The sequence below is a fragment of the Phoenix dactylifera genome, chromosome 18 (assembly GCF_051530095.1).
Source record: "Phoenix dactylifera cultivar Ajwa chromosome 18, Ajwa_hap1_PhDact_Kaust_v1.1, whole genome shotgun sequence".
Taxonomy (NCBI): domain Eukaryota; kingdom Viridiplantae; phylum Streptophyta; class Magnoliopsida; order Arecales; family Arecaceae; genus Phoenix; species Phoenix dactylifera.
The window spans coordinates 11,132,816-11,156,245 of record NC_143207.1 but is presented as its reverse complement, the minus strand read 5'-3'; the positions used below and the strand labels follow the sequence as shown (position 1 = coordinate 11,156,245).

Genomic DNA, 23,430 nt, shown 5'->3' with positions numbered 1-23,430 from the left:
GGATGGATCAACCAGGGAAGGATCCGTAGAGAACTCGAAGCGATGGACAGATTTAAGGGGTGGAATCGGATCGAAGAGAGGATGGGGAGAAAAAAGGGGTTAGGGTTAGGGAATCCCCGATCCTCCCCCTCTATTTCTCCAGCGCTCGGAGATGAAGAGGTGGGGAACGAAAAGAGGGAATCCAGTTTCCTTTAAGGAGCATCCCGGCGGCAGGCTTATCTTAATTTTTCACGAAAAAAAAAAAATCCTTACTTTACCAAAGAGGTGGGGCCCAGAGCAAAACGGTAGAGAATGAAGGCCACTGGAGTGGAGATGCATGCCTCTTTGTCCTTTTCCATTTGGGCTGGGTCTTGCAGGAGTTTAGATGGGACTCTAATATGATTAGAGTTTAAACTTTAGATTAGAAGAAGGAATAGAGGACTCATGTTGTCATTTGGTTTGGCAATCCATTATGTTCTATTGGATTGTAAGTATTTGTAGTTGTGGTATTGAATTGCATTTGGTTATAAAGCCAATGACGGTTATCTGCAGCACCAAGTTTGGCAAAAAGTTGTGAACATCAAGGTCATGTATATTGGCATGACAACATTGCATGCTTTGGTATTGCAAGAGTACTAGTTTCATGCAAGTCAAAAGTGTTGGCTTAGTAAAGCACGACATCGGGTTATCATAATGACTTGGCGGGTGAATTAGGCATTTCCCATACATAAAATAATTGCTCTTTTGATGCTTTCGAAGATCCCATGCATACCGAGTCATATGAATTATGCATGTTGTACATGACTAAATGTGGATGACATGCCCTCGCAAACAACAACAACAAAAACAAATGAATTATACATGTTTCTTGACATGCTTTGCTATGTATTATAAAATTTACCAGAAAAGCATGTTGCCTCACCCCCCCCCCCCCCCCCCCCTCAAAAAAGAAGAAGAAGAAGAAGAAATCTCCTCCACCTTTTTAAACTCGAAAAATAGTTTATCGAGCCTCAAATGTATGCTTGGGCTTGGGTTGATCAACTTGGATTATAAGGCAAAACATAATGCATATTTAGATAGAGCCACACATGTAGTGAACTTGCCAACCACTTATTATGTCCACAGAGATTATCTTTATCAAGTCATTCCACTCATAAAGAAAATTCAAAGTTTAGAATCCCTCTTTACTGGTAGGTTTATTTCAATTGGCTAGATATTGTAATCAAAAGTATGAGTTCATTATTTTATTGAGTCTAAAAAATTTAGTCTAATCATGACTTGTACATAAAACAAGCCTATTTTAGCTTGAAGCAAGACATGTCAGAACTTTTATAACTAATGAATGCTTGGAAGAATGAACATTTATAAAGAATCAATGGAACTATAGACCACGATGATAGAGATGGAAGAAGAAGAAGAATGGTGAGATTGTAGATTGAGTGTTTGTCTACTCTCCTTTTGAAAGGATCAAGATCTTTTATCTTACCAAATCAAAGTCGATGATGACATTCTAAATTAAGAATACATAACATTGATCATGATATACATTAAGAAACCAAAAATCATGTTTCTTTGAAACCTCCTAACCTTTCATCAAATAGCACAATCATCAACATTTATAATAGTATTAATGTAGCAAACTATATCATAGGCATGTAAATTAAAAAAAATGATATCATTGATCATGGTCTGTATATTATAAAATATGTATGTACTAAAATTCAATATATTTGAATGCTTCAAATTATAAATCATGCAAGCATCACATGATATTTGGTTCCAAGATAATTTTTATGATGTAGTTCATAAGCAATAATATGGATCCTCCATATGAAATCTCTATCATCGATATTAGATTGTTAGGATTAAGCCTTCAATCCTTTTGGAAGAAGAGTACAACTTGTAGATTGAAATAAAAAATTTAGGATATGAAGGCCGAATGCACGTGTGAGTGACTTGGTAAAGAGCATTCTAAAATAACAAACAACTATTATGAATAATTATAAGGATGAAAGTTAGCAGCGCCAAGATTGGTAACTACGAGAGGCCAGCCATCTAGGCACATCGCCCTTTTATCCTAAGATTTTATTACTTCTGTGCTAACCATGTTTCTTCAGGGTTGTGACTTGTGAAGCTTGTTTGTTGTATAAATCATTGTTCTTGGGCAGAATGGAGATTGGAGATTTATCAAGTAGATGTTGAATTTTCGATGACTCCAATGTATCTTTTGCAGATTATGTGCAGGGCAGATTGAGGTGGTAAAAAGCTTTTACCAAGACTTGTATTCATTATACATGCTTGTCGCTCGCTTAACCTTAAAAATGAAATGAAGGGGCATTGATTCCATGGGAAGTCGTCGTCGTCTTCATCGTCATCCTCTTTTCCTTCTAAACCAAGAAATTAAACCAAATTAAACCAAATCAACTGAAACATAAATAGGTACAACCAAATGCATCTAAATCAAGACACTAAGTGCGACGAAAGCACCAATCTAGATCACATGGTTAGCCAATCAATTCACCATCTGGCTGATCTGGTTCCCTTCCTAGCGTGTGTGAGGCCTTGAAAGAGCATAGGTCATCTACAACAGACCATTATGTCTATTCAAACCATTTGTTCTGGATTTGTCAGACAAGGATATGTTGGCATTTATTCAGAACTTGCCAAGTTGGTGACTAACATAACAAATAATTGATTGAAGTTTAATGGAGAAGTCCTGAATAGGTAAGGTAGCTTCAAAACATCACTCCACATTCAATAATTCTCAATCCACTATAAATTCAGATAATGAAGTAAGATCATACAATACAATAAAATTACATGAAAGTTTCTATTTCTATTTGTTAATCTACCCTGAAAGGTTGCAAGTTCCTTATAATATAATGTCAAGATCAACTACTAAATAAAGTATAAAGAGCTGAATTACTTCAAGGAATCAATACATAGGTTGCAGCAGATGTTCTAAAATGGCGGTAGCTTTTCTAGTTCCACAATCCAGTAGTTATCAGGAGCTATTTTTCCAGTTCCCCCGTTCACAATCCTGAAGTAATCAGCAGCATCACCCCTGCCAGAAAATAAAGATAGAAGCTCCAAAGGAACAAAACAAATTAATTGGTTGTCACCCTGCAATGTAATGACAGTGAGCTCTCAATGCTAAGCCAAATTAAATAAAAATAATGATGGGAGCAAAAATGTCATAATTTGTGATTGCATGCTATGGTATATAGTAGAAATAACCAAAAGCAGCAAAGAAAATTGGCAACATTGCAGAGTCATGGAACCACAGGTTAACTATTTTGTCCCCAATACCAGTCATTATCTTACAACAATCATAAGATAAACAGAAGTACAATCACTAACTGTGAGGACCCGTGCGGGCATGTGTTTAGTCCCACATTGGTTATTCGCTGGGTAGATCTTGAGTACTTATACAGGATCAAGGAACCCAAATAATACCTGCCGGCTAGCCATTTTGGATGAGGTCTTGGGTTGCTACAAATGGTATTAGAGCAGACCCGGCCCATAACTTATGTAGACTATAGGACATTGCAACACGGATCCATTGGAGCTGACCACAGGCCGATCGTGGTATTTATGATTAGATTTGAATAGATTTAAACCCTTAGCCTGACGAGAATGTCATGGCTTAAACGGGGGAGTATGTGAGGACCCGTGCGGGCATGTGTTTAGTCCCATATCGGTTATTCGCTAGGTAGATTTTGGGTACTTATACAGAATCAAGAAACCCAAATAATACCTTCCGGCTAGCTATTTTGGGTGAGGTCTTGGGTTGTTACAATAACCAAACAGATTGTAATACTGGCAGATCATACAAGTTTAAGTTAACATCTAGTCAATTACATTACAGGTGAAGAGAACTTATTAGACATTCTTTCAACTGGAAACGCTGCCTCATAATAAACCCAAAGCCATGCCACATATATATATATGATGTCTAGGGCAAATGACCCTCAAAGACTTTACTGGTGATCTGTTTCTAGGAACGAACCAGTATCTTTAGTCAAAAAAAGGCATTGAAATATGATCAGCACTGGCAAGTAGGAAAGCAGATACCATGCCAAATACCGCCCTTGTCATTGGGTTGGAGTGCTTCAGCTGGAAATTGATGGTATTTGTCATAGCTCCAATGCAGGCAGCAACAACTGCTACTTCATCTGGAACAAGAATTTTCTGGGCAACCAGCACAAAGGAACACCAAAGAGCTCAAAGAGTTAGTTAAAGGACTAAAAACTATAGACTTATTTATAAGCTAAAGATGCTAGCCTGTTATAATTTTGTCCTATCAAAGCAGAGGGCAGGGATCAAATCTCCATACCAAATAATATAATAAGATTTTCCGTACTGTCCCATACCAAATCAAGCACATATCATACCAATTCGGTATCGGTATATAAGACGTACCGATACTTGGTATACCGAACTGGCTGTGTGCCATACCATGTTGACACAGTAATAGTGTAGCACTGGTACAATACTTCATACCGAAATAGCATACTTTGTAATATAATATTATAAACATATCGAAGCAATGCACTTTAATTTAAAATCTAGCGATTAAAACAAAACCGATAGAAAAGCAGTAAAAGGAAATTATGAAATCTGATATTAGTTTGTGTCTGCCAATATCTTGGGTTATATCAGTTGATATTGGCTGAGAAAATAAGGGCCACTGTTGTTGCTAAGTGCCCAAAATGCCGACACAACAGATATCATCACAGATATCTCAGATGAGATGCACAAGATGAATGGAAGGGGGCTGGAGTTTATTGTTGTTACCTTATACTGCATTGTTATCACAACTCTAGCAATTCTTTAAGCTTCTTATTTTCTGGTATTATTTATGCCTTTTCATAATTACTAAATGAGTGTGAAGAAATAGCAAGCACTTAAAAAACAAGATCTGAAAATGCAGGAAGTTTGCATGAAGATATGAATTAAAACTGCCAATAAACACTTTCAGCTAGTTGATGAATGCCCTCACTAAATGTCTTAGCAGAGGGCAAGGGAATTCAAATTATTTTCCACGCATTTACTTTTCATATATACCATTGCTTAGACACAAGAAAAGAGATCCATAAGTCCAACAAACCAGTATAAAGCAGAGATAAGAAACCAATGCAGTATATAATTTGTTTCATGATATTAACAGGCCCACTTAATCAATTTTGTGAGCCTAAAACTGCATTTAATTGCAAAAATTAATTGAGAGAGATATGAATGCATGTATGCATAAGGAGAGTTGATGGAAAAGCATACAAATTTCAGGTTCACTGATAAGTTTTGGCATACTCTTTCATGTCAAGTTTTTAAATTTCGGCCAAAATAGATTTTTTTGTCTCTTTCGGAACCTTTGATTGCTAAGCAAAAAAAGGTGTTACCACCAAGGCAAACCCAAGTTAGTAATTATCCATTTACTATTAAATCAAAAAATTCAATAGCAACACTATTTTATTCCAATGAATCATGCTGAAAACTTTATTTATCATTACAATAGTTATAATTGCCATTGTCTCTCCCGTGACTTAATATTATTTAACATCAAGTATAATTGTTGTGATAGCTATTATAATAGAATATCATAGAATATAATGACATTATTTTCCAGAATATTGTTTGAACATTAAAGAATATTTTTCGACTGGTATTATTTTTAAAAAAACTTATAAATATTTTGAATTTTGAAAATAATATTATTTTTATTAGAAAATAATATTAATGATGAAAATAGTAATCATAGCCACTGTTCCAATAATAGATTGTTATAATAGTTAATGGTCAAACAATATCTCTTATTTAAATAATTGTTTGTATATACTAGTTATGATGCACGAGCATATTCACGTCGCTGCTAAAGATTTTAGATTTGAAACAATTTAATTAAATCCCAAATTATAAAAAAATGAAAATAATTAACTTGCAATTATGTTTAATAAATTATATCTCACTTTCATGGATACTAAGACATAACTTTACAAGTTCTTGATGTCACGCCCCGAATCCGGACATTTTTTTTTTTTTTTTTTTTTGTTTTGCATCCCAGATCCGGCTCATGACATGGCCGTGCTATTGTAGGTTGCTGCCCACAATCAGGGCCGGCCCGAGCCTTAGGCGACTGAGGCGGTCGCCTAAGGCCCCGGGCCAACGGAAGGCCCCCGGAAGGTGAAGAGAGAGAGAGAGAGAGAGAGAGAGAGAGAGAGAGAGAGGGAGGGAGGGAGGGACCGTGACCAAAAGGAAGCAAAGGCCCCATATAAAACGGGATGAGCTGGCTACGAGTCTTCCCCCTTGATGGAAGGGAGGTGGAGAGTTTCTTGGCCTGCAGAGGGGAAATTTAGGAAGTTGGGGACGGTAGTTTTGTTTTGGATGGAGAGAGAGAGAGAGAGAGGAGGGATTTGGTTGGCTTGATACACGCCTGAAGCCACTCTTACCTTTCATCCCTTCTCTTGTTTGGTTTTGGTCTTGGTTTTCCTTCCCTCACATTACTCCTGATCCAGCTGGGCCATCAGGAAGAAAGGGGGATTGGAAATGGACTTCTTGGAGGGTGGAGATTCTTTTAATTTTCTCCTCTCGGTTTCTTCTCCCCTCTTGGGTGGTAGAGAGAGAAGGAGGGAGGGGGTTGAATGGCTGCTGTGCTGTGATGTTGCGGTTGCTGCTTGGGTACTCACTTGAAGGGGAGATGGAGGGATGGGACTTTTATTAATTAGATGGAGTCAATTTCCCATAATGCCCCTACTTTCTCTTATAGAGAAGCTCCTGGAGAAATTCTTTTCTTTACCATGACCATGAAGTGCCATGGGATGACCTTTTCCTATTCCGCTCTTGCTTGACATGATAAACAAAATTGCCAAGCATTATCTCAGTTATTTAATCAGTTTTATGGCCCTTCTTTTAGGATAATTACTTTTCTGCATTTCCATTCAAAAATAATATTAAATTAAAAAAATTTCTGGCCTATCTTTGTTAGATTCATGTACCTTTGTTGAAATAGTGTACTTGATAGCTATCCATTTTCATATCATTTTTTTAATATTTTATATTTATTAAAAAAATTTATTATTAAAAAAAAAGGCCTCATTCATTGGATTCGCCTTAGGCCTCCAAATGTATTGGGCCGCCCCTGCCCACAATAACACGCAGCCCATGATAACAATATTATTTTATGGAATAAAACCAAATCCGATCAAGTTTATTGACTAACCATAAAGAAGCAAATACAGTGCATCTAATCAAATACTTGAGTTTGCAATATTACAACCCAAACTTATTAACATAGATACTTCTAAGAGTCCCTATAACTATGCTTCCACTCCAATTTTCATTCACTCTTTTCCGCTCCAAATCGTCTTAATTATCTGAAATAAATAAAGAAAACAACAGGGAGGTATGAGCTTGCTACTCAGTAAGTAACCATGTACTATCCCATTAGATCAAGCATAATTTTTCTCATGCCAATGCATCATTTGAAGAACTTAACAGAAAATAAAGCATTTCATAGATAAACTATTCAAACAGGTTTAAAAAGCAAAATATGCTTCAACCATGCAAGTTCATAAACATGATAATGCAAGTCTTATAAAAATGTTGCCATTCATCCATTCTTTATAAATCTTACTCTTAGACGGATGTACTGCTATGGTCACTATAATCCCGTGACAGGGTTCGTATTCGTAGTCGACAAGTTTTATAACTTATTCTTATTCGTTACCAACTTTAACCCGTTGGCAGAGGGCCATATTCGTTGGATGCTAGCTCCAGAGGGGTCGACTGACCTCTATTTCTAGAGGTGGGCATAGCTATCTGAGAGTTTATAAATCATTATTCTTTTTCATAAGTCATACTTTCATACATAGGTTGGAAAATGACAAATGGCATCGTAATGTATAAAATTCATGATCATGCCACAAATCTCATTTTCATGCAATTTATCATAACCATAATTCATCGTAATGTATAAAATTCATAATCATGCCACAAATCTTATTTTCATGCAATTTATCATAACCATAATTTATATTGAAATATTTATGAAGGATGCAATTTAATCAAACTCATTAATCACATGCAATCATATGCTTGATCCTATTTTTAAGAAAATACATCATAACAAATATATTTTTCATTATTTTATTCTTACAATTAAACAGTGATTTTTAAATTAATAAGATCAGTGCCAGGGTTACTTACCTTGATTCGCTCACGAATCTCTAGAACCAGATGACAATTTCACTGTACCTATCATCATCATAGAGACAGATTATTTACTACTCATTCATCATTTTTTTTATTTTTAATTTATTTATTTATTATTATTTCATTTCATTTAAATACATCTATTACCTTAATTCTCTATTTATTTAATTACATATTTATTATTATTATCATTTATTTTATTTTTCCTTTTCTTTTTTTTTTTCTCCCGACGCTTCCCCTCTTCCCGAAGCTTCCCCTCTTCTTCTTCTTCTTCTTCTTCTCTCGCCCCCCCTTTTTCTCCCGTAAGGGAGGTCGGGCTCGAGAGGGCCGAACGGCAGCCGGCGACGCCCCTTCGGCCGATGCGCCGCCGGTGGCCGTCGCCCACGGTGCCTACGGCGCCCGCAGCTGCGGCCGTGGCCGTGCCCTCGGTCCGCGGCAGCAGCCGTGGCCGAACCCACGGCCTGCGGCTGGCGGTCCCCGGCCTCCGGCGCCCGCAGTCGCAGGTCGTGCCTGCGGTCGGCGGTCCCCGGCCTCCGGCGCCCGCAGTCGCAGGTCGTGCCTGCGGCCCGTGGCCGGCGTTCCCCTTCCTCTTTTTTTTTTTTTCTTTCTTTCTTGCTTCTCACCCAGGGAGACAGGCGTGAGTTGCCCCCTTTGTCCCACCAGAGGGGAGAAGGGAAAGGCTCTGATCCGGCTGCAGTCCCTACCGATGACTGGCGGTGGCTGCGGCCGAAACCAAACGGCACTTATGGCCGGGAGCCGGCGGCGCAGACGACCACAGGTACGCCTTCTTCCCCTCTTCTTCTTTTGTTTTATTTCATTATTATAAGGTAAAAAGGACACAGGGTTAGGGTATACCTTGCTATAAAGAGAAGCTGTGGCTACTCTCTCCGGCGGCACTGGTGCGAGCTCCAAACCCTAGCAGCGGAGGAGAAGAAAGGGGTTAGAGACAGAGTGGGGTGGAGAAGGAGGAGTGCTTGGTGGATCTCAGATGCGGTCAATGGGGGGATTTTACAAACGGCTATGCTCATTCACCGCCGCAATTTCAGCGGCGGTTGCTCGGGTTTATCGGCCATTCAAATGGCCGCCGCGGATCTCGCCCCCGTTATGCTCGAGAAGGCGCAGCCGAGGATTCTGGCATCTCCTCCGGCTTGGGCCTCACACTTGAATTATTTCTTTCTTGCTAAATATTTTCCCTTATTTGTTTTGGAGGTAATAGATTTTTTCCTATGTATTGCCTCTACTCCTTTTCCTATTCTCCAAAAATCTGGCAATGTTATAAATCGAGCATGTTTTAAATCTTTTGAGAGAGAAATTTAATTGAAGTTATGATATAAATATTTTAATCTCTATTTTAAATCCTTAGCAATGCAATTTGATTAAGGCTATTTTTTAAATTTAAAAATAAAAAATGAATTATTTTTGTGTAGTTTAAGGATTTATAGATGAAAACATAACACACCCTCCGGGAGACCATATTAATGGCTACTCTAACTTGTTAAAAGTCATGATTTAAACCATGGTTGAATCCAAAATGTACATTCTTATATCTAGGCTTATAAGGCTCGAATAAAACAAAAAAATATTTACTCTGAGAAAAGATTACCGCCCCTCGAACTCTAACCAGCCAAAAGACTTTTAGTACTCGTTTGGTTCGCATAAAAAAAAAAGAGAGAAAATATTGTCAACAAAAAAATAAAAAAATATCTCTTATTTGCTTGAAGTTTTTAAAAGAGAGATAGAGCCACCAAGGTGGTAGCCTGGTGGTAAAGGGGCGATAATTCCACCCAAGTTGTCCGGATCCGAAACGCACGGGCGTCGATTAAAATAAGGGACCGGATACCCCATATCCGGATGGCTTGTTGGCGAATATGCTTTCCTTTCACCTATATTGAGGTGACGCTGGGGTGACATACCCACACGTGAGGCGGTGAGCCCACGGGTCGGGGAAGGCATGCGAAAACCTGCGACCTGTATCGAACATTTCGTGATGGAAGGGGGCTCAGTAGGGAGCTACTACGCGGGTGGGCTGGTCCCTCCTCCCTCCTATTCTTTTACCAAAAAAAAGAGAGACAGAAAAGTAGTATTTTCATGGGAATAGAATTTTTATATTTTAAGAAAAAAATTCATGAAAGATATGAAAAATCTACTTTCTATTAGAAATTAAATTTTTTTTCCAAAAATACACTTAAGCATTTAAAATTCATGGATAAATATTTTTAAGAATATAATATATATTTTATAGAATTTTTCTTAAAAAATACGCTCAATTAAATATAAATCACTTTAAATTATACTATTGTTTTATCAATTAAATATGATAAAAATATTTTTTTCGAGCAACATATTCTAAAAATCATATTTCCCAAGAAAAAGCATTCTAGTTTTAAAAAATTCTTTCCGCGAGTCCTTAATCCGGCAAAAACAGTTTTTAGCGGGTTTCCATCCGAGGAGGAGAGCCGGCATCAGCTCAAACATGGCGTCAATTTCTGGGGTTTTAGCCGTCGCCAGACGACGTTTTTGCCGTCAAACCCCAACGTCTTCCCTCACAGTTGCGGCGAACTCTCTCCTTGCCAAGCTGCTACGGGAGTCGGAGCCGGGCATCAAGATCGCGCTGGACGCGGAGGAGGAGAGCTTGACGGCCCAGCGCGACGCCTCCTTCTGGCAACCCCTAATCGCCGCCCTCCTCTCCTCCGCTCCGAGGAAAGCCCAATTGGTAAAGCTAAAACCACCCCATTCTATTTGATTTTATTCCTTTTGAATGATTTTATTCTCCGTTCTCTCCGATCTTTACAGTTGACTGGAAAGAGATTTCGTGTAATAATGATTGAAATCTTGTGGAATTTTTTTATCTTTACAGGATACCGGATTAGTCTTTTGTAATTATTTAGATTCAGTTAGTAGATTTTTAAATGAAATCTTTGTTTTGAAATGCAAAATGGCGATTCCTAGCTTGAGTCACGTTCATAATTTGATATTCCCAGCACTCTGACTGGCGTGAAACACTGAATCTTATTAAACAACTTTGGAGTATTAGGGCACAAGAATGGGATGCTAAACATGTATAAACTGGATGATTGTTGTTGTAGAACTTAAATGTTTAGTTGAATATCTGGAGGTGATACTGTTTTACTCGCTACTACTTGTGTGAAAATTTTCTTCCTGAAATAATGTTATTGCATTTCCATGATTAGAAGGAAATTATAATAATTCTAAGGCTTATATCTAACTCTCTTATTTTTTCAAGAATTTTGATGAAATAGCCCTCCTCCTGAAATAGGTAATGGATTATGCCATGTTTATACCATGCCTCACTAGCATGGTGCTGCTACAAAGTGTAATGTTTGTTCGGTCTCGTGTTCAAGTTCACAAACTTGGCGTGTAAGATATTGATGTCGGTAGATTCATGTGAAATTGGCAATCACTCATTGACTTCACGCACTATCACCTTTACCTATGGACAACCTGGGTTTTGCCAACTTTATTTAACTTGGTGAAATTGACAATTTAAGCATTGATTCTGTGTTGATCTATGATTGGTTTGGGATTTGAATGTCATTTATTTCCATAAGTGATTTTAGGCTCTCTTCATCTGGAGTGACATCTCCCAAAATTGATATGTCCTCTTGACTTAGCATCTCTACCAACTTTGACTTACCCTCTCTTGTCAACCATCCTCCTTGGTCCTCTCATCCCCTAGACTGCATTCCACCTCTTGATCCTATTTTCAGTGTCCTTGATTGCCACTGTTCCCTTCATCATTATCCTTAATTTCTTATTGGCTTATTCAAACCCTGAACCAGCCATTAATCATTCTCTCTCTGCTCTCATTGGTTCACCCCTTCCCTAGCTGTAACTTCTCTCTCCCAACCGTTGACATGCACCTTGTCCCTCCATATTTTGGTCAACCTATAGTAATTTCCTACTTCTCACTTCCTCTCCCTTAGGCTTTGGATCCTAGCCCATCCCCCATCTCTCTCTCTTGCCCCCCCTCTCTCTCTCTCTCTCTCGATATGGGTCCTTTGCTCCTAGCCACAACTCAAGGGGCCTCTTTCCTGAATCCTCTTCCTCTACTTAATTGACCTTAGCTCTCATGCCCTTCTGTGCAAGTATTCTTCTTCTCTTCTTCAATTGTAACTTGGATTATGGAAAGACTGACTACAAATCACTAGGGTAATTTAATGTCATCGATCACTTTGAATTTTTCCCCTCTATATTTTTTGATGGGGACTGCAATATAGAGGTCAAGTGATCACATGGTACACAAGCTAGCACCTAATGGATTTTATTTGGAATATCAAAATATCAATAAATAGACAATCATCATCCAGAGCCTTTTGTAAATTTTTAGAAATAGATAACTTGAGTAGAAAGTTGGAAAGAAATTAGAATATTCAAAGAAAAGGAAAATAAGCTATCAAGCGGTGCTAATAAAAAAGCAGTTGCCTATGGTACTTAATTAATAATTAGCTTATAAGCAACAACTTGGCACTAACAAAGTAACAATAGTATTGAAGGAGGAAGAGGAATAGTAGCAGGACAGGTGGCATGAGAAAGAAGATAAAAGAAGAGAGAAAAAGGGAATAGTAACAAGGGGAGGAAACGTAGTAACAGTTGATAGGAGCTAGAGGAGGTTAAGTAGAATAGGATAAGGAAGAGCAGCAGTAGGCAGAGGAGGAAGAGTAGTAGCTGTAGTAGGGGTTAGAAGAAGAAAAGGATGGGAGTCAAAAGGGAAAAGAAGTACTTTAATCTTCTGTCAGCTGTAAACACTAAGGGCATGTTTCCCACTCTGCCTGTTATTCACCTATTCCAGTGCTTCTACTTCCTCTCTCCTCTTTCTCTTATTGCTTAAGCTTATAATCTGCTTGTGGTGATCACATGCACCCCAGCCAGCCTTTGCTAGAGTTTATGACCTGCTTGTATATATCCATGTACGCCCTAGCCTGCCTTCTTGGAAGATAACCTGCCATCCTGCTTGCCCATCCTATGTAGGCACACCTAAGCTTGTATAGACTATTTGAGTGCCAATTAAGTGACTATGCCACTTATAGCAGGCTACTTATCTAGCTAAGGTGCACTTTCTTTTCCTTTTTTCTCCCCAAGCAACATATTCTAGATCTTCATATGCTTTGCTTAGCTTTATAGTTTTTTGGTTTTCTTATGTAATTTTTTTTTTTGCTGAACCACATTCATGTTCTTGTGCACCGAAGCTACATCCAATTCTGATGTAATTAGTTAGGTTTTGGAATCAAAGTCTAGTAGTTAAAGGTGCAGCTAAACCAATTTCATGTAAGACTTTGATTTCTTCATTTTGCCCTATTCTTAAAGGCTAACTCATGTTTAAGGCATTTTCAAAGCCCACTATTGATATTTCTTTGATTCTGATTTTCATGTTATGAGGCTTTTGTGAACCAAAATGTCACCTAAGTTCTTGGTTGCATAACATTAGCTTCATAATCTTATTTTATTATTTCTTTGGTTTTGATACGTACATGGCAATATCGGACTATCCCACTAGCTACTTTCTGCACAATCTCTTACTAGCTGGTAGCAGGGCTTCTGACTTCTTAGTTGTGGGAATTTATATAGATTTTTGCAAATCTAAAATGCATTTGGCATCACTATCACTTTTCTTTTTAAAAAAATTGAAACAAGAATTTTATTCCCATTTTTTTTTTATTTCTGGCAACAAAAACATGTTTAGTAGTCCCTATTTTTTTACAACCAAAAAAAGAAAGCATGTTTGGTAAGCCAAAAGTAACAATTCAAAGTAGTTGTATTTTCCCTATATTCTCTAAGATGTATTTATCGACTATAACAACCACAACTGCTATAGACATCATAGTTAACAAGCCCAAATTCATAACTCGTTGACCTAAAAATTTTGAAAACATAACAATATTGTAATCAACTATAGCCATACAAAAGTGAAAATATCAGTTCAGTGAAACATCAAATAGCATCTAATTAGCCCTATTCTCTCTTTGCCATATATTATTGGCTATGTTATTTTGAATTTGATTCACTTGGTATGTTTGACTTTGTGAAACATTTACTTGGACTCTCTCCTACGATGTGCTGCCTTCTTGAGGTTGTACATCATCATCTACTATAATGGCCTCCCTCTCATATTACTCAAATAAATGATCTTTCACGGAATGCATATTGCTAAAATTATGTATAGTACATCATGCAGTTACGATTGTGTGCATAGTTTATAAGGAGGTATTTGTTTAAGACTTGGGAATCGAGCTTTTAGTACTTCAAATCAATGCTTGATAACACTGTGCAGTGATTAGTTCTGTAGTTAAATAGCTCCTCTATTTTAGTAGGATTCCATTCTGCTTCCTTATAGTCGCTCAAGTGGTATCATTCTCCACGATATAACGATAAAAGACCTGTCATATTAGGGACCCCAACTCAGCGAGATGGTACTTCTTCTTACATTATTTACATAACTAAAGAAAAGTAATATAAGATAATATCAAATTATCTTCAGGGGGTAAAGAAAATTTGCATTCTGGGTTTGTGAGGCACTCCAGAAAGATTCTAGCATCATTTGCAGTTCCTTCCATTCCATCAATACATATGTAAAGCACGTGTTTAATGTTGAATGCACATGCAGGTATAATATTTTGTGTTGGATGTATCCTCTTCCCACGATATAGAATTTGCTCATCCACTGGGACACATGCAGCAATATGTCTCCCATCTATAGCTCCAATATAGCTCTGCATAAGATAAAAGCACAAAATGTTATTCATATTATATAGCAAAATTTATAAAGTTGTTGGTTAAAATAAATTACCTTAAGATATGGATAATATTTAGGATTGACTCGAATCTCAGGAGGAGTTATATCAAAAGATGGGGGAACAATTAACTCTTTGCCAATGTGAAAAATTGGTTTGAGAACTTTATTGAAGTGTCGGGATATGGTTTTTCCTGAGTGTTGAAATCTTTCTTCCATAACTCTATTTCGCTCATTGTGAGATATCGTCACCAAAAATATTGCAACTTGCTCCTCTATAGATAAAAACTTTCAATTTTTCAGAAGTTGTTTCTCCTTTAATAAGTTGCAAAAATCTGTAAATAAATGTGGCTCCATTCTGAATTAATTATGACATCTATTTGGATGACCTTGGAGCACCTCAACTATATATTCATGCCCTGTTAAGCAAGAGGTTCTACAAGGTTGCTTGCATAAATACTTGTCAAAATATTCAGCAATGGCTAAAATCAATAGCATCTCTTATGAGCCATCATTTATATTATAATCAAAACTTATCGGATGAGTTCAGTTGTAGCTATGAGATTTTGAGATGCCATCTCTCCAACCTGTCAACATACAGAATGATCTAAATGATTCCATCAAATTACGAATACTGTTATGTCAATCAAAGATGATTAGAGCACATAAAAAAATAAGTATCACCAAATATTACTTCACATCATTCTAACACATTACATGATTTTTTTCAACCATAACAGATATGCTTACTAATTTGCTAAACATTTATTTGTAACATCCATAACAGCCATATTAGGCAATGTTCTTGAAATAGGGAAATACTATCTTGTTGATTCGGGGTACCCCAATATGCCAGATTTTTTTTCACCATGTCATGGAGAAAGATATCACCTGAGTGACTATTGGGGAGCAGGACAGAATCCTATCAAACTAGAGGAGCCATTTAACTGCAGACACTCATCATTAGTCAATGTTATTGAGCGTTGCTTTGGAGCACTAAAGACTCGATTCCAATTCTTTAACAAATGCCTCCTTATAAACTCTGCACACAATGTTACATTGTAACTATATGTTGTGCTATACATAATTTTATCAAAATACATTTTGTGAGAGATTGTTTATTTTAGGATATAAGAGGGAGGACATTATAGTAGATGATGATGATGTGCAGCCTCAAGGAGGCAGCATATTGCCAAAGAGAGTCCAACTAAAAATGTCCCAACGTTGAATACGCCAGTTGAATCAAGTTCAAGATAACATAGCAAATAGTATATCTCAAAGAGAAACTAGGACAAATTAGATGTCTTTGTGCTGATATTTTCACTTTTGCGTGGACATATATTAATATAACAATGTAACCATGATGTCTATACTGATGGTAGAGATACATATATCTTAGAGAATAGCAAAGAAAATACAATTGCTTTGAATTGTTACTTATTTCTTACCAGACATGTTTTCTTTTTTCTGTTGTAAAAAAAAAAAAAAAAAACTAGCAAACATATTTCTGTTGTCAAAATTCTGAAAAAAATGGAAACAGAATTCATGTTTCTAATTTTTTTAAAAAAAGAAAAGTGACTATGATGCCAAACACATCTAAAGCTGTTATTTCCACCTTTGTCACTACAAATCCACATCCTTTTGTTCTTCCCCCCCCATCTTGAAAGGTGCATGGGTTTATGCACTAATACCTACCATTTGCCATAAATGCCTAATTTCTTAAATATATAACTAGTGATAAAGGCACAAAAATGAAAAATAAATTATCACTCCACTAGAATCATGGGAGGAAAACAACCCATAACAGGTTGTTCCGAGCACAAAAGGTAGGCTACAGAAACTTCATTGTAAGCAAAAGAAAGCTTTCTCCCTCTCTTGATACTAACACACTAAAATAACACTAGACTTGGAACTAACACACTAAAATAACACCAGACTTGCAAACTATGCTCCATTGCAAGCCAGATATTGCTCGCTTACCTTTCAATTAACAAGGAAGATTATACATGCCAAAATGACATTTTTTCCAACAAAAACGTGGGAATATATAAATAAATTGAACAATTAATAAAATCAAGAAGTCATGAATAATGATTCTTGATGAGTTGGAAAGATTATGTTGATGGAAGATACCTTATCCTTATTCTATTGCAAAGGTTGGGATCTGAAAAATAAAATCAGTAATTTTGCCCATGTAAAAAAATGCCTTCTTTCCAACCAATTAGGTTGGCCCTCAGAACACCCTGAAACAAGAGAACTGTCAGTTTTACATTGTCATGCATTAAGCTTGCAGAATGTTGTTGTATTTGATATTGCTGTCATCGCCTTTAATCCTTGCTTGCAGAATTCTTTGTGATGAATTGAGTAAATTAGAATTTGAGTGGGTGAAAGATCGATTGGTGGCTATATTACTTTATCCTAATCGAGTTTTTATCTACCACAGATAATTAGGGCTTTTTGCAAATTGTGTTCGTAACTCTGATAATATGTTTGGATTAGCAATTAGGACCCTTGGTGAAGTATTATGGTCAACCTATAACTGAATCCTAGTCTATACATATTCCTACTCCTCCACCTTTTACTCTATCAAATTTTACTGATTTTTAAGCCATGTAAATGCTACTGAATATGATAATACTTTGGGTTGTACACTAGACTGGACTTAGGCACATCACTGAATATTAAAGAAGCAATCTGTGAGTTTTTTTAGTTGGTAGTTTCCGTTATTTAGTTTAATCAAGGCCAAGACCCTTTTTTTGGGATCACTTTTCAATTCTCCCACGCCTTCCCTCTTCTTCTTGTTTTTTTTTTCTCTCCAGTCCTTATGGCAAAAAAGTTACAATAATTGAATAATCAGAGATATTTTGAAGCGATTTAACCTTAGATAAAGATTATGTATTGCTTTGCTTTTAGGCAATCTTTTCTGTAGTCTAACTACTGTAACCTCTGGGCTGTTCAGTCTTTAGAATTACCATAATATTTTGATGATCTTGTTTATTGGGTCATAAAAATTGTTCTTATATGGGTTGACTACCAATCATCAAAATATTTTGTAAAAATTGGGTTCAGCTTGAAGAATACATACTTAATTTTTTTAGCCTTTAGGTATGTATTGGTTATTTTCCTTGCATTGGAGCAGCTAACTTGGTTCAATTTGTGCGAACATTGTGCATTGAGCAAGACTAAATGAAAGAGATGCTTGGACTGGACTGCATTGTCTGGCAAATTGATTCAACTTATATTTTTTCACACTGAAATTGCTTAGATTGGGGTTTAAGTGGAAAATAAACATTCAGCTGAAGATGAAACGGGTGCATTATAGAACACTGTACTGTATAGGGGTTATTGAACTAAGGGTTCTACAGTGTTTCATGAAGGTAAACTAAAGAATATGAAGAGAACAAGAAGAATTTAAAGTGAAACACAAGAAATTACATGACCAAACTCGCTATGCATAGAAGAATGGTATCCATGATACATATTATAAGTGCAATTTGGATTAAAATGCTTCGATGGCTTGGTAAATAGAGAATTCAATGAAGCTGTATAACCTTACAAGTCTTAGTGTTTAGTTTGATATATTTTATTGATTTTGTTACACTTCATTGTTTAACCTTATCGATATAGTAACGATTTGGCTTGGAAACGTCAATATCAATATACATGCATGTTTAACCTTATCGATATAGTAACGATTTGGCTCAGACTTATCAATATCAATACACGTCCATGTTTAACCTTATCAATATAGTAACGATTTGGCTTGGAAACATCGAGTCAGTACATATATTTTCCAATCTATGGGCATATAATTTTCAGACGTTTAGTTTTCAGTTCAATATGATGGAACATGGTCAATATATACTTGTAACGGTAGACCTATTTCAATATTATAGTAGCGATTTCTATGCGGAAGTGTTAATAGTTGATATACGGAGTATTCAATATATGAGCAAGCAAAGTTACAACTTTTAGTCTAATTTATGCGAGTAGTTGAATTTACAAATGTCTAAGTCAATATTAAAATGCATGTAAATCAGTGTTAGCTAAAGTTTCTGTTCAATTTTTATCAACCATGTCTTTTTTTACAATAGTATATTCCTTTCAAGTATTATAGGTTGAATTTGAGCATGAGCCTTAACGCAACGGTAAGGTTGCTCCATTGTGACCTAGGTGTCAGGATTTGAAACATTGGAAATAGCCTCTCCGCACTCGAGGTGGTTGGGGGAGGGGGGGGGGGGGGTTGGTTAAGGCTGCATACGTATGACTTTCCCCAGACTTCGCAGTGGTGGGAGTCTTGTGCATCAGACCACTCTTTTTTAAGTATCATTGGTTTAATTTAAATTTCCATGTTGAATCAGCACTAAAATTTAAAAAGTGTCAGATAATTTAGCTGTTTGTGCTATAAATCCTATAACATTGGCATTTACATGCAATTGAGATGACTTTGGTTTTTGGGAAATGATATGGAGTTGGCACCTAAAGTGCAGCTCTAAAAGTGGAATTCAATCTGATTTCAGGTAGCATATGTAGTTGACATTTGAAAGTTTTGACTTCATCTAGAGTTGGCGACCTTTACCAATTTCACAATGGATGGGTGGACTCAGTATCTCAAGTGCCAACACCATGTGCTTCATGAAATGCGTTATTCGATATGCTGATTGCATGAGATCCATGAAAGAACAGAAATAATGCTTTTGTGGCATACTACTATGCCTTTTTTTCACTCCAGCATTCAAGCATAGTGAGGTACGGAAGTGGCAGGAGGCCATTCATTGCTAAATTTTTATAGGCTAGGGCTTTGTTTAATTAATTTTCAAATACTCTATTTTTTAAAAAATATCAGAATTCAAAGTGGAAAAGGCATGGCATTGCGATGTGGTCTTTTTTTATCAAAAAACCATGGAGTTTAAGAAGGACTTTCTAATTTAATAAATTTTGGAACTGCAATTTTTCTCATTTTAGTATTATAACCAAGATCGGCGGAATCGTCCCGAACTGGGCGGTTCCGGCAACGAAAATGAGACCCGTTGCTGGAGCCAGAGAAGGAGAAGGAAAGAGAGAGTGAGCGGGGGAGGGATAAGGAGAGGTCGGGATGCCGGCGGAGGCCGCGGCAGGCGAGGCTGCGAACAGTTTTCCTGTTTCGAATGAAATAGGGGTCCGACCGCGGCTTAAAAAATTTTGCTTACCGATTTCACTTAAAAATCGCAAAGTTTTTTAAGCCGCGACCGGATTCATCTTTCATTCGAAACAGAAGAATCGGCCGCGGCCTCACCTGGCGCAGCCTCTGCTGGCCCCCTGCAGCCTCCGACGACCCTCCACTAGCGTCCGCCGGTCCTCCGCCAGTCTTCTTCCCTCTCTCCCCCTTCTCTCTCTCTCTCTCTCTCTCTCTCTCTCTCTCTCTTCCTTTCTTCCATGGTACCATGCCCTTTATCGATATAGGCCCGGCACGGTCCGTACCGACTCGTGCCACTGAAAAATTGGTACGGTGCCTGGTACCAGTTCTTCCGACCTTGATCATAGCAAATTAGAATAAAAAATATTTCTTTATTTTCCAGTCATCCACACTTCGTGTAAACTTTAGCTAATCGATTTTTTCATTTCTTGATGTAATTGAAACATTAATGTTGTGTTATTTTTGGGATGTGAAGTAATTCATTAGAGGTATTTAATATCTTATTCTACATCTTCTGCTCATGCATGTATTTAGCAGGTCTTGGAATGGAAATTAGATAAACTATGCGGGGAGGGTATACGGGACTGGATCCCTTATTCAAAACTAATCTATTTCTGTGGGAAACTGGGCAACATTCCATTTGCAATGAAGGTCTTCACATCAATGGAGGCCCAAGGGATTAGAACAAATACTTGCACTTTTAACGCTCTGGTTACTTCTTGCTTGTCAACTGGCAATGTAGTTACAGCTTTGAGCTTGTTCGAGATAATGGAGAGGAATGAGAACTGCAAGCCTGACTTGGCCACTTACAATGCGTTTGTATCCATGTATTCGAAATATGGAGATGGTCACAATATGGTGGGCTGGTACCTGGCTGGAAAGAAAGCTGGGTTTTCCCCAAATATTCAAACCTATGAGTCCGTTATAACAGGGTTTATCAGATTGGAGAAGTATGATGATGCTGACCGGTTTTATAAAGAAATGATGTCAAATGAAATTTTGCCTAATTTAACCATATTGGAGTCCAAACTTGAAGGGCTCTGTAAACAGAAGGATATGCATGGTATCAAAGAGTTTCTGAAGTTTGTTGTAGATGGAGGGTGGGAATTGAGTGAACCCATGGCTGAGAAGCTTGCAAGAATGTACAAGGAGTTGGGCCTGGTCAAAGAGATGGAACAGTTGCTTGGGCTCATCAAACCAACTCTAGATGTGGGTGTCTTGTCACGAATCCATTGTGGCATGATAAGATTGTATGCCCTATCAGATAGCTTGGATGACATGGAATATTCAGTTGGGAGGATGTTGAAGGCAGGAATGACGTTCACCTGCCCAGAAGATGTTGATGCAGTCATCTCTTCTTACTTCCGACAGCAGGCTTTCACTAGGCTGGATTTGTTCTTGGACCGGATACGTTGCTCATACAAGCTTGCAAAATCTACTTATGATCTCTTAGTTTCTGGGTACCGCAAATTTGACTTGCATGAGAGATTGGGTTTGATTGTAAAGGATATGAAAAATGTTGGGTATGCATAGTTTCTAACAGTTGGTTTCAGTTGATTGCTTGCTCTTCTTCAACATCTGGTGAAATTAAGGGTGCTAAAGGGAGCAGCGCTAATTGTGTTCGCCGACTGCAGTTAAAAGGCTTACAAGAGACTGCATGTATTTCGGGACTAAATCGATGACTGGTCTAAAGAACCGTTTATTTTCAGAGTGGTTTCTTGATGTATTGATATCTTGGCTGCTGATTGGTTCATAAATAATAATAGAGGCAGGTTTTTATAGCTTAAGTGTGCCTATATGGAACAGTTATTGCCATTTAATATGGAACAGTTATTGCCATTTGATTTTGCAGTGTACATCTATTAGCGAAACAAATCAACAAAAAGAAGCTATAGAGTGCACAGCTATGCAAAAGCAAGCATCAAACAGGCTATTTGTTTGAACAAGTAAATGTGAAATTACTTGCAGAAGAGCTTGATAGACAAAAATTTGGTACGCTATTAAATAGACTTCTTATCATCGGTTGAGTGATGTGGTTGTGATACCAAGCAAGTTTACTTGTTGAACGGCTTGAAAAAGATTGTTACCAAAAAGGCATTCAAAAAATGATGGGGTGAACCATGTGGAGACTCCTATTAGCAGTTTATATTCAAAGTCCGTTGAAAATCGTATCTATTGCCCTCCTCAATCAACAGTTTAGCTCTTGTACCGATTTGATAGCATTGATTTTCTTTTTAACCTACTAATGCAGCATTAATGCTCAACGTAAAGTGGAATTGAGATATATGAGCAGGGGATCAGAAATAAATGTGTATTGTTGTAGGGATTGCATAGAATGGTGTTATCTGAGGATCATCTTTTGCAGAGTCAACTGAGATACGTTGCCCAATTCTAGAGGATGAGAAACTTGTGTTTTTTTCTCAGAACAAATGATACTTTTCCTTTTTGCTAATTTAATTGGATGTTGTGTTTGGTGGAAGTTGTATGGCACTGTGCGAATAGTAAAACTTTCACCTACTTGTTTGAGGTCGTAATCCTGATATAGCTGTATTCTACTTGTTTATTTTGGCTTGCATTTACTCAAATCAGAATTATTCTTATGTTGCCTCCAAATTTTTGGATGAGTCTGAGCAGGAGCAGGTAGGTCATGCATTCTTTGGGAAGTGACTTTCCTTTTTCCTCTTTTGTGTGTTTGTCTAGTCCCCAAGATCATATACAGGGATGGTTGAACAGTTGGAAAAAACAAAGCAGTTCTTATTCAGATAAACTCTTGAAGGTGTGGATATATTTGGATGAATACTATCATGGTACTTTAGTTAATCCTCAAATTTGATTATTTAATCCTACTAAAAGAAGAAGATGATATTTAATATGTTTATATCATTGTTATTTATAAACAACAGTGTATTGTAAAATTTGATCTCACAATCTATTTGATTGTTGGCTCTAGGTTTTGAAAATTTCCAATTGTTGGCTCTTAGATTTTCAAAGTTTGAATCAGTTCATAAGCGCAGTTCCTAACTGTGTAACAATTCGCCTATCTAGTTAGAGATGGTCCAATTTTCATATAATAAGAGCATCATAAGATGAAAGAAGCTTATTCTGAAGAAACACTCCCCTAAATACTATTTCACATTAAATATCAGTGCATATAAGGCAACATGATTGTCATTTAAATGTGGGAATGAATGAAGAGGGAAAAAGAAGTTTCCTTGCTTGAGACACAGAGAAAAAGAGAGGCATTCAACCAACCAAAAAACAAAAAAATAAAAAGAAACAGATCTTATTGAGGCCTATGGTTGCTTTCTGTGATCTCTCT

At 37.2% G+C, this 23,430-nt stretch overlaps 1 protein-coding gene across 2 annotated transcripts; it reads left to right on the top strand.

The window, feature by feature from the left end:
* The first annotated feature begins 10,597 nt into the window (after positions 1-10,597).
* On the top strand, positions 10,598-22,724 carry LOC103696963 (pentatricopeptide repeat-containing protein At2g30780-like). Of its 2 annotated transcripts, none has more exons than XM_089928430.1 (2): positions 10,598-10,900; positions 20,646-22,724. In XM_089928430.1, the coding sequence occupies exons 1-2, from the start codon at positions 10,661-10,663 to the stop codon at positions 21,642-21,644; spliced, it is 1,239 nt and encodes a 412-aa protein (XP_089784556.1). In that variant the 5' UTR covers positions 10,598-10,660; the 3' UTR covers positions 21,645-22,724. The 2 variants fall into 2 exon arrangements, with proteins under 2 accessions (XP_089784556.1, XP_008776923.1); XM_008778701.6 differs by having other exon boundaries at positions 10,599-10,900; positions 20,649-22,724.
* The last annotated feature ends 706 nt before the right edge of the window (positions 22,725-23,430 follow it).

What these genes read in the sequence shown, in the direction of transcription:
- LOC103696963 (XM_089928430.1), top strand. Translation starts at nt 10,661, where the DNA reads ATGGCGTCAATTTCTGGGGTTTTAGCCGTCGCCAGACGACGTTTTTGC. An exon ending in CTCCGAGGAAAGCCCAATTG is followed by an intron (nt 10,901 to 20,645) that starts GTAAAGCTAAAA and finishes GCATGTATTTAG; the next exon opens with CAGGTCTTGGAATGGAAATT.